The 16,747-nt window shown below is 42.9% G+C and overlaps 1 protein-coding gene across 1 annotated transcript in view; it reads right to left on the reverse strand.

Moving 5' to 3' along the window:
- Positions 1-209: 209 nt before the first annotated feature.
- Positions 210-16,747, reverse strand: part of ABCB9 (ATP binding cassette subfamily B member 9) — a 123,035-nt gene continuing 106,497 nt past the window's right edge. Inside the window, exons 7-11 of the mRNA XM_040419666.1 lie at positions 13,108-13,296; positions 9,243-9,416; positions 5,701-5,860; positions 4,253-4,389; positions 210-839 (exon numbers count right to left, since the gene is read on the reverse strand). Of these exons, the coding sequence (XP_040275600.1) occupies positions 558-839; positions 4,253-4,389; positions 5,701-5,860; positions 9,243-9,416; positions 13,108-13,296 (942 nt within the window). The 3' untranslated portion in view covers positions 210-557. The remainder of the gene's footprint in view (positions 840-4,252; positions 4,390-5,700; positions 5,861-9,242; positions 9,417-13,107; positions 13,297-16,747) is intronic.

Below are 16,747 nucleotides of genomic sequence, written 5' to 3' on the forward strand. Positions count from 1 at the left end.
CAGGAAATGGACTCTTTTCAAACCTGATTGACAGGTATATAAAAACGATTTTATGGCAAAACTAAAGCAATCATAAATTTTTACACTGGTATAGTTATGACATGCTATAGAAGAACTACCATAACCTATAAACAGCTCTATAGGCATAATCTGCGGCAGCATGGCAAACATGCCGAGAGGCGGCTGGAATAAAACTAGGACATGTTTGTTTTGCTGCCGCCGGAACTCCGGCCCACCCCCATTATAGTCAATGGGGCCAGGGGCGGACCTCCGGCGGCACCCGCGCACTAGCGGAAGCACGGATCCGGCAGGCTGTTCACCCGCCGGAACAACCTGCCGGAGAAGGCTGCCGCTAGTGTGAAAGTAGCCTTATTCTTGCCCGCAAAACGGACAGGAATATAATTAGCGGCATGGCCACACGGATGCAGACAGCACACGGATGACATGTGTGTGCTGTCTGCATTTTTCGCAAGCTCCATAGTAATGAATGCCGCTAAAAATGCAGATTGAATACGGTCAAAAATACAGTTGTGTGCATGAGGCCTAAATCGGTTTCCCTATGCCAGTACACTGGCTGGTTCAGATATTTCTGACTCTTTTGTGGGAACATGCAGTGATCTGGTATGATCTTTCTCTTCGGCTCCAAAACCAGAAACTTGACGCTGGACAAGCTGGGAATACAGTCCGCCTTCTTCCATCAGCTCTTTGTGAGTCCCTTGCTGCACCACTGTGCCTCCGTCTAAAACAATGATGTTGTGTGCTTTCTCCACAGTGCTCAGCCTGTGTGCTATTATTAACACTGTGCGCTCCTGCAGATCGCTGTTCATCGCTTGCTGGATCTGTGAAGAGTGAATCATCAACAGTTCCTTATGTGTTGCAAATATGTGTTAAACCTCCTAAACACCAGTGCCTCATGTTTATTCAAGACTATCAGCAGCATAAAAGTAACAGAGAGGCGCATGGAAAATAAAGCATACTAAGGCCTTAGTTACTCAGTACGCAGACTTCTGTGCTAATACCATGCGGTGTCTGTGTGGAAGCTGCCTCCCATTGTTTTCAGTATGAGCCTGCACTGCCGTTCATAAAGCCACAGTTTATTTCTGTTCGGTTTTCCAGACCACGTAAAGAAAGGACGTGGCATTCCTTGGCGCGGTTTCCACACAGACACTGCCGAAAATCGCAGGGGGGGGGTCTGCTTGCAGATTAACTGCATTGAAGGAGCTAATTCAAACTGCAAAGCCGCAGCAGAAACCATGGATCTGTGTCAAAATCCACGCACAAAAACACATGTGCATTCACACTAAGACAATTTACACTACTCATAAAAAGTTAGGGATATTTGGCTTTCTGGTGAAATTTATGGAAAACTTAAAAAGTTCACGCTACAGTCATATTCTATCATGAAAGTAGGGCATTTAAGTAGAAGCATGCAATGGTTATTTCCTCATGTCAAACAATTTATTGAAACAAAAGCCAACACCAGAGGTGGGTATACCTCCACTAAAAAGTGTCACAGTAACTTGTCATGTGGCCTTGAGCATTAGTTACAGCTTGACAATGATGTCTCATGCTGTTCACAAGTCGACTTATTGTCTGCTGAGGCATGGCATCCCACTCTTCTTGAAGGGCGGCCCACAGGTCATTGAGGTTCTGGAGTACAGAGTTATGAGCCTCTAAATGGCGACTCAGCTGAGCCCATAGGTTTTCAATAGGATTCAGGTGTGGAGAAAGTGCAGGCCACTCCATCTGAGGTACCCGAGTCTCCAGTAGCCGTTCCCTAATGATGCGACCTCGATGAACTGGCGCATTGTCGTCCATGAAGATGAAATTAGGCCTGTGTTGTTCATGCAGGGGCACAATGACTTGATTAATGATGTTATTCAAGTAGTATGGGCTTGTCACTGTACCATTCAAAGTGTAGGGCAGTTCTGTATTGACTAGACACACCTGCCCACACTGTAACACCACCACCAAAGGCAAACAATGGTTAATGCATAGCGCTCTCCTTGACGTCTCCAACATAGTTGGCGGCCATCATTTCTGCTCAGCATGAATCGAATTTCATCAGTTAACAGCACTGAGGTCCACTGGTCCCTCGTCCAGCGTAGATGCTCCCTGGCCCATGCAAGATGATGACGCCTGTGGTCAGGTACCCTTGCAGGTCATCTAGCACGCAGACCACACTGATGTAAACGGTTTTGAATGGTCTGACATGACACCTGGGTGCCTCTCACCTCCCTTAAAGAGGACCTTTCACTACTGTATGAGCTGTGCGCTGCGATTGGCCAGCGCTGCAGCAAGGGACACGCCTCATACAAAAAATCAGTCAGAGGGAGCGCAGACACCGGAGCCTATACCGGGCGAACGGAGCGGCGCCCAGACATACTAGTAAGTGCAGGGGGACCCCTGGGCGCCGCTCTGCCCACTGATATAGTTAGTTTTTAGTTTATACAGTAGTGAAAGGTCCTCTTTAAATGTGCCCGGAGTTGTTTGGCATTCGTTATCCGGTTCCGCAGGGCATTTTTCATAATGAAGAGGTTATCAGTGTGGGATGTGGCCAAAGGACGTCCACTTCTATGTCTTTCTGTGACTCTTTCAGTCTCTCTATCTCTGTTGCAACCTGCTGATGACACTCTGACACTCTAAGCTCAGTGGCCACTTCCATCTGCGAACATCCTATTTGAAGCCTCGCAATGCCGAGGTACTGTTGATCAGTTATTAGGTGTCATCTTGGTCTCATTATGCCAAAATGTGAACAGCATGATGAGGAGGACTGTTTAAATATCTATTCTAATTGAACCACAAAGTTTATTGGGGCCATTCATGGATTAAACACATGTTGTGAATTTTGCCATTAAGGGTATTTTCACACTTGCGGCAGGACGGATCCGACAGGCTGTTCACCATGTCGGATCCGTCCTGCGGCTGTTTCGCCGTGCCCCCGGGCCGCCGCTCCGTCCCCATTGACTATAATGGGGATAGGGGCGGAGCTCCGGCGCAGCACGGCGGTGCACGGCTTAAGGCCGCCGGACTAAAATTACTGCATGTCAGGTTTTTTAGTCCGGCGGCTTTCTCCGTGCACCGCCGTGCTGCGCCGGAGCTCCGCCCCCGTCCCCATTATAGTCAATGAGGACGGAGCGGGGGCACGGCGAACAGCCACAGGACGGATCCGACATGGTAAACAGCATGTCGGATCCGTCCTGCCGCAAGTGTGAAACTAGCCTTAGCTCCTTGTTAGAGAACAGCAAGTTGTGCAAAAAGTACTGAAACATTGAACAGTTGATCAAAAGTTTAGAGAAGGTCACATTAAGTTCACCTGTAAAGGTTAGAGTGCATTTTAGGTTCATCCTGAAAGTTCACCCACAAGCCAAATATCCCTAACTTAGTAGTGTATATTACTGTTGTAACAATCTTAGGGTACTTTCACACCTGCGGCAGAGTGATCCGGCAATCTGCATGCAAACGGACAGCATTTGTAGACGGATGATGCATTGCAAGAACGGATCAGTCTGTCCTTTTGTCATACGGACAAACGGATCCGTTTAAAAAGATAATAATCTAATTTTTGCAGTATTTTTAATGCCGGATCCGACACTAATACATTCCTATGGCATTCAGGCAAGTGTTCCGGATTTTTGGCCGGAGATAAAAGCATGCTGCAGTATTATCTCCGTCCTGAACAGTCAAAAAGACTGAACTGAAGACATCCTGATGCATCCTGAACAGATTGCTCTCTATTCAGAATGCATGGGGATAAAACTGATCAGTTATTTTCCAGTATAGAGCCCCTAGGACGGAACTCTATGCCAGAAAAGAAAAATGCTAGTGTGAAAGTACCCTTAAAAAACATATCCAGATATAAAGCAGAGATATATTTTTCTGCCTAATCTAGTTAAAATACAAACTACTGGGAAACACATTAAGTAAATGAAAAATGTAGCACATAAAAAGGTGAAGTGAATGAAAGGAAGAGAAACCTTCTTGTATTAAACCAGAAACATTCAACAATGTGACAAAACTAGAAACTGCTGTGAAACCCACGACAAACACACACCCCAGGGTATTGTACTTTTTATTTGCATTCTTAGCAAGAAAGATTTTGCATACTCACCTAACAGAAACTAAAAGGGGTTTTACATTATTGAGATTTGTATCTACCACTACTGCAGTAATACTGTATATTGAGGATAATTTTTTTTTATAGTAGCTGAGAAGTGCTATAGAAAGCAGCTTAAAAATGCATTGGACTTACCGCATGCTCACTCTCTGAATCTAGTGCACTGGTAGCTTCATCCAAAATAAGCACCCTAGGGTTCCGGATTAAAGACCTAGCAATAGCAACTCTCTGCTTCTGACCCCCCGAGAGCTGTGCTCCCTTCTCTCCAGTTTCTGAAGCACAGAAAAGCAAGAAGGGTATGGTATATATTAATAGTAAAGTTTACTGCAAGTATTCATTTTACTTGTTATTCTGCATCAAGCTGTATTACAATTATGGGGCTTTTGGTGATCCTGAAAACATTGGGACTTTATGCCCCGTTGGCTTGTTCTCTGCTCATCTATCCACCGTGCAGGGAACTGCAATGCTGCTCCATTTACTTTCTCCCAGAAGCAGTAGTGATTACCATCTTCACATGCCCTATCTTGGAAGATGAAGTCACTGCTTTTCACTTCTCTCCTCAGCTTTTCTAGACACTTTCTCTCTTAATCCCATTCCCTCACATCTAGCGTCTCTAAAATTCCTTCCTTTCCACATAATCATTAATTTCCTCTTCTGTCTTGAATTCTCTACTTTAAACATCAATCCCATCAGTCATACTTCTGATCATTCATATGAACAATCCCCCACAAGGCACATAGCATTGTCATTCATGAGACGCAAAGTAGCGAATGACTCTGGGATCGGGCAGTTATCTCATACACATCATTTCTGTTCTCATGCTTTCTTATAGTCTTACTTCCAACATCTTCAGTTCAATCTAAAACCTTAATAGAGGATCTAATAAACCCCGTCTTAATAACCCCTAACCCCGTCTTAATAACCCCTATATCTGGAGGTGGATCCGCTGAAGTTATGAAGAGGCACCAGCCTCTACATAACTTCGGCGCATCCACCGCTGGTCTAAATATAAGCCTAAATCTTCCTTGCTGGCTTACATTTAGACCATTTTCTACGCCTAAGACTTCCCACGCCCACTGTTTTAGACCTGGCATGATCGGGGCAATCTGCGTCTTAAATACACCTAATATAAGCGTACTTCAGGATAGTAAATGACCCCCTCAGTCTATGTGATGTCTCTCCAGTGGTTATACTGATGTCTCCATTCATTCATTATGCCTGTTTCCTCAACCATCATTAAAAAGAGTCCCCACAGTGCCGCATCTTCTCATATCCATTCTCTCATTTCAATCAACCTAACCAATTTCTGATTGCCCACTGACCGACTACCATTGGTACTCATGACAATCTCCCATTTTCATCACCAAGAATACTTCCAGACAACACATTTACTGTGTAATGCTTTGATTCTCGCCATCCACATGCACGGCTGTTCTATACAGAAATTCAACAAAAAATGCTTCTTGCTACTGGAGATGCCACACAGCATATATCCTTGGGGTTCCCATTCACTATCAACTTGATAAATTCAATCATTTATCACATTTTTATGAGAAATACAAATCTACATAATAAGCAAATACCTGTGTCATACCCATCCTGAAGCTCCATGATAAAATTATGGGCATTGGCTCTCTTGGCAGCACTTGTAATTACTTCCAGAGGGACAGAACTTAGACCATAGGAAATATTATTGTGAATGGAACGGGCAAATAGCACAGGTTCCTGGCTAACCATTGAAACCTATTATAAAGTGAGAAAAAAATAAAGGAGAAATCCCAAGTGTTAGCAAAGCAACATTGAAACATAAGCATCAATAATACTAAGACCGAACAGTAACAAGAAGCAGCCACTGCGCTAATCACATAACGATAATAATAAGGACAGGATCAGAATGGTGGAAGTGGAGCGGAGGAGGTCTGAATGGGTGATTTTAAGATTTTCCCTGCCCTTTAACGTTTTTATTTGCTCTAAAACACCCCCGAGACTCTGAAAAATATGTTAAAACTGAGTAGCTGGAAGAAGCTCTGCAGAAGTATGGTGAGGGCAGACTCCAAGAAAGTATCAATGCTTGTGACTTCACTGACCTCTCCTTCCTTAAAGGAAATGTGTCACCAAAAATGCCAGTTAAAACCCGATAGTGACACATTCTTTTATTCTAATCTCTTTTTATTTTCTGATTGCAGATTTATTTATTCTATATCTGAACATGATTATGGGGGCGACCATCTTGCCCGAGCTGTTCTTAATGGCATTTACACAGCATTAAGAAAATTGCTTTACGGCAGCCCCATGGACCATAGACACAATGGTCAGAAGGGGACCTCATTGACTTCTATGGAGAGTTTTCTAGGCATGATCTGTGACCTGTGCAGGGGTCATTGTACAAGGAAAGAATAGATAAGCTTTGACAATCATCTATTGTAAATGGTGGATCCTGTCTTATCTATATACAGAGGTGATACCATTACAGGCAGGATTAGAATGACAGGTAAGTAAAGATAACTGCAGTAAAGTGATCTGTACAGACCAAGAAGTGGCACCTATTATCAGACAGTGGTCAGTGCAAAAACTGCAGGATTTTATGTTTTTTGTATAAAATTATATATATATATATATATATATATATAAAACAAAATTCCTTTCTAAATATGTTAAAAGGTATTCTGTCACCAGGATTTACCCTATAGAGATATTTATATGTGCCCATCGGTCTCCTTGTTTTGTATTAAATGATCCCACTCTTACTGCTCTGTGTGTCTGATTTTTCCAAAAAGCGATTTTATAGATATGTAAATTACCTTGCTAAGGAGCCCAACGAGTTGTCCCATGATCCGTTGGAGCCCAGCCGCTCCCATCGTTCCAGAGCCCAGCACCGCCTACCAGTTAATTTATTTACTGCACTTGCCCTGACGTCATTCCTTCCAAGCGCCGTAATCTCGTGTACGCAAGGAGCCGGTGCATGCACAGTTGGATCGACGAAGCCTGTACCAGTAGTCCACACGGGCGCAGACTACTGTCTACACTGCACCTGCGCGAGATTACGGCGCTTGGAAGGAATGATGTCAGGGCAAGTGCAGTGAATAAATTAACTGGTAGGCGGTGCTGGGCTCCGGAACAATGGGCACGGCTGGGCTCCAACGGATCATGGGACAACCCCTTGGGCTCCTTAGCAAGGTAATTTACATATCTATAAAATTGCTTTTTGGAAGAATAAAAGATACACAGAGCAGTAAGAGTGGGATGATTTAATACAAAACAAGGAGACTGATGGGCACATATAAATATATCTATAGGGTAAATCCTGGTGACAGAATCCCTTTAAACATAAAAATGTGATTTAAACAAAAGGTCATTTTCTGATGACACATTCCTTTTAAGGTCCATTTACACTGCTCAATTGAGCAGACGATTGTTGGAAAGGAAGCGTCACTGACAATCGCCTGCTCGTCAGTGAAGGAGACGGCTGCTATTAAATGCAGCAATCTCCTCCACAGTATGGGGAGGAACAATCGCTAATGCCATCGCTCGTCTCTATAGCGAACCATTGTTTGCTAGCAGCAGAGGCTGTTTAGACGGCACGAACTGCTGCCAGCAAGCAATGATTTAGGTGACTGCATGAAAGATCCTATTACCAGATGAACAAGCAAAACGGTAATCGGTGGCACATTTACAGTGGCAGATTATCACTAACGAGCATTCCTATGATTTGCCTGATGCTTGGGCAGTGTGAACACCTCCTACAGCTGTATTTTAACAGGATATTAGATAGTGTATGCTACAGGAGATCGATCTCACTGTTCGTAGGACAAAGATAAATTAAACACCATAATGTGTACGATAAAAGGGCTATCAGTGTATTAATGGCAGTTTTGTGGTGTGAATATCTCTACACCATATTAGAAAGGGCCCAGAGCCACATTTTCAGATACACACAAATGTATTGAAAAGTGGTCAGGGATTCATAATTGCTTTCTAATTGTACCAAAGTTATATGGGGAACCTGCCAGCTGCATTTTGTACTAAAAATCAACTTATAAAAAAGGATATGTCACTAGTCAAAACAGACAAGACTTTGTTTCCGTCCTGCATAACGGAAACCAGATGAATCCGTTATGCTTGCCCATAGACTTCTTTTATGATGGATCAAAACGGAATGCGTCCTTAAGGCTTCCGTTTTGCATTCCGTCCAGGAATTCCGTTATAAACGGAACCTATAATGACATGCCATAATGCCCACCCTTAGCAAAATGCTGGACACTGTTCAACTGACCCAGCATCTTGTACTGAACAGTTCCAGCCCTAGAGCTGTACACAATGCAGCACGAGCCAAAGAGTCCTGAGATTCCTGAGGACCTGCATCCTCCTCCCACACAAACTGATGCTATAGGGAAAATATGAAAATCAGCTGCAGATGGGGAGAGCCAGGTTCTCATGAATATTAGGACTTGGCATGGGCTTGAAGTGTTCAGTACAAGATTTTTGCAAAATTGCTGGATTAATTAAAGAAAGTGAACCAGTGGTTTGCTAGGGAGGTGTGTAACTAATTTATGCTGCCCTTAGTTAAGATAGCTAAAAGCTGGTGGCAGATTCTCTTTAACAAGCATGCCTGTGCCTATTCTGTCTGATACAGAATAATGCAGAAAATGATCATTTATGTGCTGTATTATAAGTCACTGGTAATAGTCATCTGGGAGGAGCCACTGGCCCTTGTTATCATGCAGTCCCAGCTGTAGCCACACCCACTAAGGCACGCTTTACATTCCAGAGAGGGTCCGACGTCAGCAAAATCACTACTGAAATCTCGTGCATGCACTGTGTCCCCAAGTTCTCAAGTGATTCTACTGATATTGGACCTTCTCTGGAAAGTCAATGCCTCAACTAGCTCACTAAACAGGGGAGTCCATGACTATTGCGGCCAAAGCCTCCATCCAGATGACTAGTGGCAGCACATGAACCATTTCTGTTATTCAGAAATAGCTACAGGCATGCTTGTAGAACTATTAAAAGCTGGTGGTTTAAAGTGCCAAATCGGGTGACAGGTTCCCTACTTTTGTTGTCTATATGAACATATTTAGATACGGATATGAAGAAGGGACTGATAGACCTGTAGCTAATCACATACCCTTGCATGCAGGTATTTGTGGTCATACATTTTAATTTCCTGATCATCAAGAACGACTTCTCCTTCCTGCACAGGGTAAAAGTTTTCCAGAAGGTTCACACAAGAGCTTTTCCCGCTACCAGATGGACCCACCAATGCAGTCACTTTACCAGGATACAGTGTGAAGGACAGATTCTATATAAAGTCAAAATGAACATACACATTATACATACAGTAAACAGTCAAATGTACACACTGGTGTCATGGCATTTTTACAGATTCAATTGCAGATATGGTGGTCATTATTTTTTTCTTACTTCCAGTGACCTAAAATGAGTCCATTGGGTTTCCATTTTTTCCCCTCTATTGAATGTTGCAGCACACTATGTTAATCTGACCATTAAAAAGTAACAAAAACCTGACAAAAAATAACACAGATGTGAACAGAGCCTAACATTCATTTCATACATTCCGTTTTTGAAAAAAAGTTGCAAATTTAGTATGGTGTGCCATTCCTAAGCTGGTGCGCAATCATTATTACACGGAACCAAAGTCAGGTGTAGATAAAAGGGCAGGATGTAAAATACAATCCTCCTGAATACAGAAGTATTATATGCCCTGTGAAAAGACAGGTTTCTTTTATCATCTGTCTCCAGAACTGAAACACAAGTGCTGTGTGCTGCGGCAATGTGCTCTTTAGGAGACTGAACCTCAGCTTTGTGCTCTGTCACAGAAAGATATTTTGATGGTTCTTGCAATGAAAGAAATGCCTGTCTTGCTGCAGATCTAAGCCAACTTCATACTACTGGAAATTAACTGGATGAGGGCAGTTAGGTTTCCCAAGGGAAAATCTGTCAGAAACGATGAGCAGAGAGATTCAGCAGCACATAATCATGGGGGGGGGTTATCTGTTCAGGATCATCACCTCTCCAAGTGTAAAACTGGATTTACAGGTCAACTGAGTGTCGGATTGTTGAGAAGGAAGCGTTCCTTAACGATAGTCGGCTGCTCATTCAGTGAAAGAGACCGCTTCAGTTACATGCAGAGATCTCCTTCAGTGTATGAGGATGAGGGATGACTATGGCGATCCCTCGTCCTCATACAGATTCATGGTTTCTGGGCAGCAGATCAATGTTTAGACCACAAGATCTGCTGCCCAGAAACTGATAGGAGGTGCCTGCATGAACAACAGGATCACCCGATGAATGAGCGTTTCTCTCATTCATCGGGTGATGAGCAGCACATTCACATGGCCGGATTGTCGGGAATGATCGTTTCTCGACCCGATTCTCGGGCCGTGTAAATGCACTTTAACTTGCTTTATTTGGAGCAGCTAAGGCCAGGTTCACATCCTCACCGTTTAGGCTGGGCTCACATCTGTAATGAAATCCAGAAGTCTGTTCCGGTGGAGGAACAGACTTCCGGAATTCACCATGTCTGGCATCGCCGAATAACAACGTGCACCGCCGGATGTCCATTTACTGTAACAGGATCTGGCGATAATCCGGACGTTTTCCGACATGTATGTAGACTTTCGGACGGACAAAATATGTTGCATGTAGCAATTTTTGTCCGGCTGAAAGACAGCATGTACGCGGGATACAGTGACTGGATTACAGAGCCGGAGTTCACAACGGAGATGCGTCAGAAGAACAGGAAAAAATTATAAAAAAGCTGTTATTTTGAGTATCAGTTATGCATAGCATCAGTTTGTGTCACTTCTGTCAGAGATCAGTTATTTTTGATGGGACAAAAAGTACTACATGTCAAGAATAACTGATCTCTGACGGACGTGACACAAACTGATCATAAGGCTACATGCACACGACCGTATGTGTTTTACGGTCCGCAAATTGTACATGCACTATTTTTTTTGCAGGGGAACGGACATACGGAAGCGGATAGTACGCGGTGTGCTGTCCACGTTTTTTGCAGACCCATTGAAATAAATGGGTCCGCATCCTATCCGCAATAAAAACGGAACGGGGACGGAAACAAACAACGTTCGTGTGCATGTAGCCTAACTGAGGCTAAAAATAATGGATCCATTTTTAGCTTATTTTTCTGAAGGACCAGAAGAAAGGAAAGCTAACCGATAATGTGAACTCGGTCAAATACAACATTTTAGCCATAGAAGTATGTGTCCTCAGTAGGAAGAGGGGTGGATGTTGCTGCCAAACTGCCCTGGCAGTGGCTTATCTCCCAAAGAACAAATGTATTGGGCAGTTGAAATCCAACATGACCAATCCTCATCTTCCACCACATTTGCTACCTGGGGAGTACACATTAGGCCCCTTGCAGACGAGCGTGTCCGGATAAGGTCCGGATGCGTTGCGGCAAACCCGCGCGAGTAGGTACGCAATTTCAGTCAGTTTTGACTGCGATTGCGTTCCGTTGTTCAGTTTTTATCGCACGGGTGCAATGTGTTTTGCATGTGCGTGATAAAAAACTGAATGTGGTACCCAGAACAGAACTTCTTCACAGAAGTTCAGGTTTGGGTTCAAGGTTGTGTAGATTGTATTATTTTCCCTTATAACATGGTTGGAGGGGTTAAAAAAAAATAAAATAATAATTTAACTCACCTTAATCCACTTGTTCGCGCAGCCGGCATTTCTTCTGTCTTCTTCTTTGAGGAATAGGACCTTTGATGACGTCACTGCGCTCATCACATGGTCCATCACATGATCTTTTACCATGGTGATGGATCATGTGCATCAAGTGACGCAGTGACGTCATCAAAGGTCCTTTTCCTGTGCACAGCAAAGAAGAAGACAGAAGAGAAGCCGGGCGATCGAGTGGATTAAGTCGAGTTATATTATTATTATTATTTTTTTTAACCCCTCCAGCCCTATTGTACTATGCATTCTGTATTAAGAATTCTATTATTCTCCCTTATAACCATGTTATAAGGGAAAATAATAAAGATCGGGTCCCCATCCCAATTGTCTCCTAGCAACCGTGTGTGAAATTCGCACCGCATCCGCACTTGCTTGCGGATGCTTGCGATTTTCACGCAGCCCCATTCACTTCTATGGGGCCTGCGTTGCGTGAAAAACGCACAATATAGAACATGCTGCAATTTTCACGTAACGCAAAAGTGATGCGTGAAAATCACCGCTCATGTGCACAGCCCCATAGAAATGAATGGGTCCGGATTCAGTGCGGGTGCAATGCGTTCACCTCACGCATTGCACCCGCGCGGAAATCTCGCCCGTGTGAAAGAGGCCTTAGACGGTCATCCAGTCCGGCCAAAATCAGCAGGTTCCGCTGACATGCATATAATGTCTTGATAAGAAGACTGTTTACACCCTGTTTTCTAGCACAAAGAAACATCTTTCCCTAATGACTTATATCACAAAAATGTTTACCATCCCTGTCTCTACACTATATTAAAAATAAACCGACACATCAGGTTGGCTGCAATAAACCACATTTAGGGTGGTCGCACATTTCTTGTGTGAAAAACGTGGCAAGTAAGAAATATAATTTACATCTTTATCTTGTGTTTTAAGGCAGTTTCCTGGTGTTTTTTTGTCCCTTGGCATTTTTATCAAATTGCAACATGCTCTGGGTATGGTATGTTCCATGTGTTTACCCAAAAACTTCTCTATAGGTAAAAAAATGTGACTAAGAAATGCAACCCTAAAAAATGCTTATCTGCAAAATGTGGACTGTGGACCTTTTTCAGTAAATGGGTCTGCAAAAAAAAAAAGTTTGGATGGCACACAGACTACTTTCGCATTTAGTTTACGGTCGTGTGCATGAGGCCTGAATAAAGTGTGTTACTACAGAAATCTGACAATCTGAATTCTAATGACAGAATACCTAAGATATCTTTATTGCATTGCTTTACGGCATATGGTAAATATAGCACCATATGACATACCTTTAGTACTTGTGCCGCTGGACGGGTAGGATATGAGAAAGTAACATTTCGGAATTCTACCTTCCCTTCCATATGTTCGGGAGCATAGGTTCCATGGTTAACCATTGTTGGTTTGCGATCTATGAACTCAAATACTTTTTCTGCAGCACCAGCACCTTGCATTAGCCCTCCATATACTGATCCAATGGACTGCAACACATAAATCACAAAAAAAACAATTAGACAGGAATAATAAAATACAATCAGAATCATACTCAGAAAAGTGAGCAGTGTTGGTGAAGGAGGAGAAATCTGTCACTCTTTATTATACAAAAGAAATAAACGATAATACATGTTTAAAAAGATCCAAGAGAGGGGAAATGGATATACACATAGCTGCAACAGGAAATGGTAATTAAAATGAGAAAACATAAAAATGCCTTTGAAAACGGTAATATAGTTTCAGCAAATGAAGGTAATTCTTATGAAGGTAATTCTTTGTATAATGAAAAGTTAAACAATTTTTCCAATATAGTCTCTGGTAGGGATGAGCGAACTTCAAGTTTTGAAGTTCGGGTTCAGGTATATGCTGAATTGCGTTATGGATTCCGTTACAACGGACCATAACGCAATTCCATGTCAGAAGGCATTCCGTTATGTATGCCGTCATAATAGAAGTCTATAGCCAGCATAACAGATCTGTCCAGTTTCCGTTATGCAGGAGAGGACTCTGGCTCATTTCCTGGCGTTTTTCAGAATTTCTGCTTGCCGTCATTCAGTGGCAACCTTAATTGTTTACTTCAGGTAGATTAACTCTTAATGACCAGGCAATTTTCAATTTTTTCATTTTCGTTTCTTACTCCCAGCCTTCCCAAAGTCAACAGCTTGTTTTTTTTGCGGGACAAGTTGCACTTTCTAATGGCAGCATTTACAGTTGCATGCAATGTAGTGGGAAGCAGGAAAAAAATTCGAAAAGGAATGGAATTATGAAAAAATTATAATATTCCGCCAGTTTTATACGTTTTGTTTTTACAGCATTTCCTGACCTGTTAATTTCATTCTCCGAGTCAGTACGATTACAGTGATCACACGTGTCTTTTTTTTTTTGTTTTGTTTTTTCGTTTTAATACTGAAAACAAAAACAAAACTTTGGAATTTTTTTTTTTCTCTTTGCATCACCATATTCTGTTTGAAATCTCTTTTTATTAGACAAACAAAAATCATAATTCAATAAAGCAATCCAAAATTGAGTGAGTCACATCGTTATGGAAGCAAGGCATACATCATCAAGGGCATAGCCTAACAATACACGTAAACACGAGGTGACCACTCATCTGAGACCAAATAGTCTCATTAGATAAATGATCTTACAGAAACAAGAATGTTGTACAGAACAAGTGAACAGAGCTAACGGCTCTAACACTGTGTCACCTCATGTAATAAACTACAATCCGCATAGTGTTTGAGAATGAAAATATAGCTTATTGCTTCAACTAAATCTTCAAACATATCAGTTCTGGTCAAAACCTATTAGTGAGAGAGATAAACAGGTATGTTGGGAGGAGGCAAGGGGGGGGGGGGGGTCTCAAAAAGTGGCCAGAATGGACATCTCGCTTTTCATAGGTTAAGTAGTACCGGGTTGCAATGAGTTCAGGTATTCCGCTCTATTGTGCAGCCAAGGCTGCCAGATCTGTAGAAAGCGGTCTCTGTTATGGTATGTCCACCCAATCAGTTCCTCCATTTGGCATATCTGGTGGACCCTATCTCTCCACATATCCAGGGTCGGGGGGTCTACTGACCTCCATTTTATAGGGATCAGAAGTTTAGCAGCCATCAGCAAGTGTGTGGTCAGGTTATGTTTCCCAGGGCGAAAAACTGGGGTAGGTAACCAGAGTAGTACTAATTGGGCTGTGAGCTTCAAAGATGTGCTACAAATCGTATTTATAGTACACTCCACTTCCACCCATAAATTATGGATGCCTGAACACGTCCACCAAATATGAGAAATGGAGCCAGTGGCAATATTGCATCGCCAGCACAAATCTGTGGGGAGCAACTGGATTTTATATAGAAATTCAGGTGTCCTATACCACCTAAATGCTACCTTAACAGAGTTTTCTTGTATTTTTATACATTTAGAAAAGCCGTGTGAACACTTTTGGATCCATTTCCTATCGGCTTCATTTAAAGTGAGTTGCAGTTCCCTCTCCCAGTCAGCTACCCATGGCGGGGGCTTGGAGTTCCTGGCATTGAGGATTTGTCTGTATATGAGAGTGGTGCATTTATGAGGCAAACGTGGGAGTAAAACAAAATTTTCCAGCCACGTCGGGTCTGCTAAAGGGACAAGCTTGGAGGACTTGAACTGTCTACACATGGACTCAAAATCATTTCTCTGAATAAAGTTTTTCCCCAGGTCTATATCGCCTGAAAGGGTGTTGAAGAAATCAACAGTAGCGTCAAGTCTCCCTAAATCTCCCAATCTATGATTTGACAGTGAAAGCCATATATCAGAGGGATATTTAATTTGGGGGCACAAAAGAGTGGGTAATACTGAGATAGGAGCCAGGGGGGAAATCTTACTTTGCCCTGAATTAAGTTCCTTTGATCTGTGGCAGGTGTGTAGCATTCCTCTGGTGAGTACACTGTCAATTTTGGTCTCTCCCCCGGATCCCCCAGGTAGCCATATTCTATGAAACGAGTCTTTGCCCAAGAGGGCCAACTCCAAGTCGATATGCATATATTGAGACTCACATCTGGTCAGTGAAAGCCATCTTTCTAGGTTAATGGCTTGTATATAGGTTGGAAGATCCGGGAGAGAGATGTTTTTTCCTGCGAGAGAGCAAGCGGAAGGACATTCTAGGGTGACCTCCATTCCAGAGGTATTTACTCATAATTGATTGAACTCTATTTATAAAGTTGCCAGGAATTAATATGGGAAGGGCTCTAAGGGTGTACATAAGCAATGGGAGAATATAGGTGGTCAGGACATTTTTCCTACCTAGCCAGGTGAGAAACGGCGAGGAGCTTTTTGAGAGGATGGAAGCCACTTTTGAGAGTAAAAGGAGGAAAATTAAGTTTAAATAGGAGTTTGGGATCTATTGGGATCATGACACCCAGATATTTGATTGCCTGTGGAGGCCACTTAAATGGGGTGAGAGTCCTAACTCTGCTACGCAAGGCAGGTGATAAAGAAATACTCAAGGCTTCTGACTTATCAAAGTTTATCTTAAAGTTCGAGAGTTGACCAAAGGATTCAAATATCTGCATAACCTCCGGTAAAGCCTCCTCAGGGTTAGACATAAAAAGCAGAAGGTCGTCCGCGAAGGCCGCCATCTTGTGGTTAAACTTCCCCAAGTTCACACCCTTGATCACAGGGGATTGGCGTAATTTTAATAACAATGTCTCTAGGACGAGGATAAACAGGGTAGGGGATAGCGGGCAACCTTGGCGGGTGCCATTTTTGATTTGGAAGGCGTCCGATAGGGTCCCATTCACCATCACTCTCACAGAAGGTGCCGAGTATAAAGTAAATATGGCTCTAATAAAAACTTCAGGAAAGCCAAAAGCATTTAAGGCTCTTTCCATATAGCTCCAGCTGATCCTATCGAACGCCTTCTCAGCATCCGTGCCTAGGAGCACCAGGGGGGACTTGGTTTTGATA

The sequence above is a fragment of the Bufo bufo genome, chromosome 2 (genome assembly GCF_905171765.1).
Source record: "Bufo bufo chromosome 2, aBufBuf1.1, whole genome shotgun sequence".
Classification (NCBI taxonomy): Eukaryota; Metazoa; Chordata; class Amphibia; order Anura; family Bufonidae; genus Bufo; species Bufo bufo.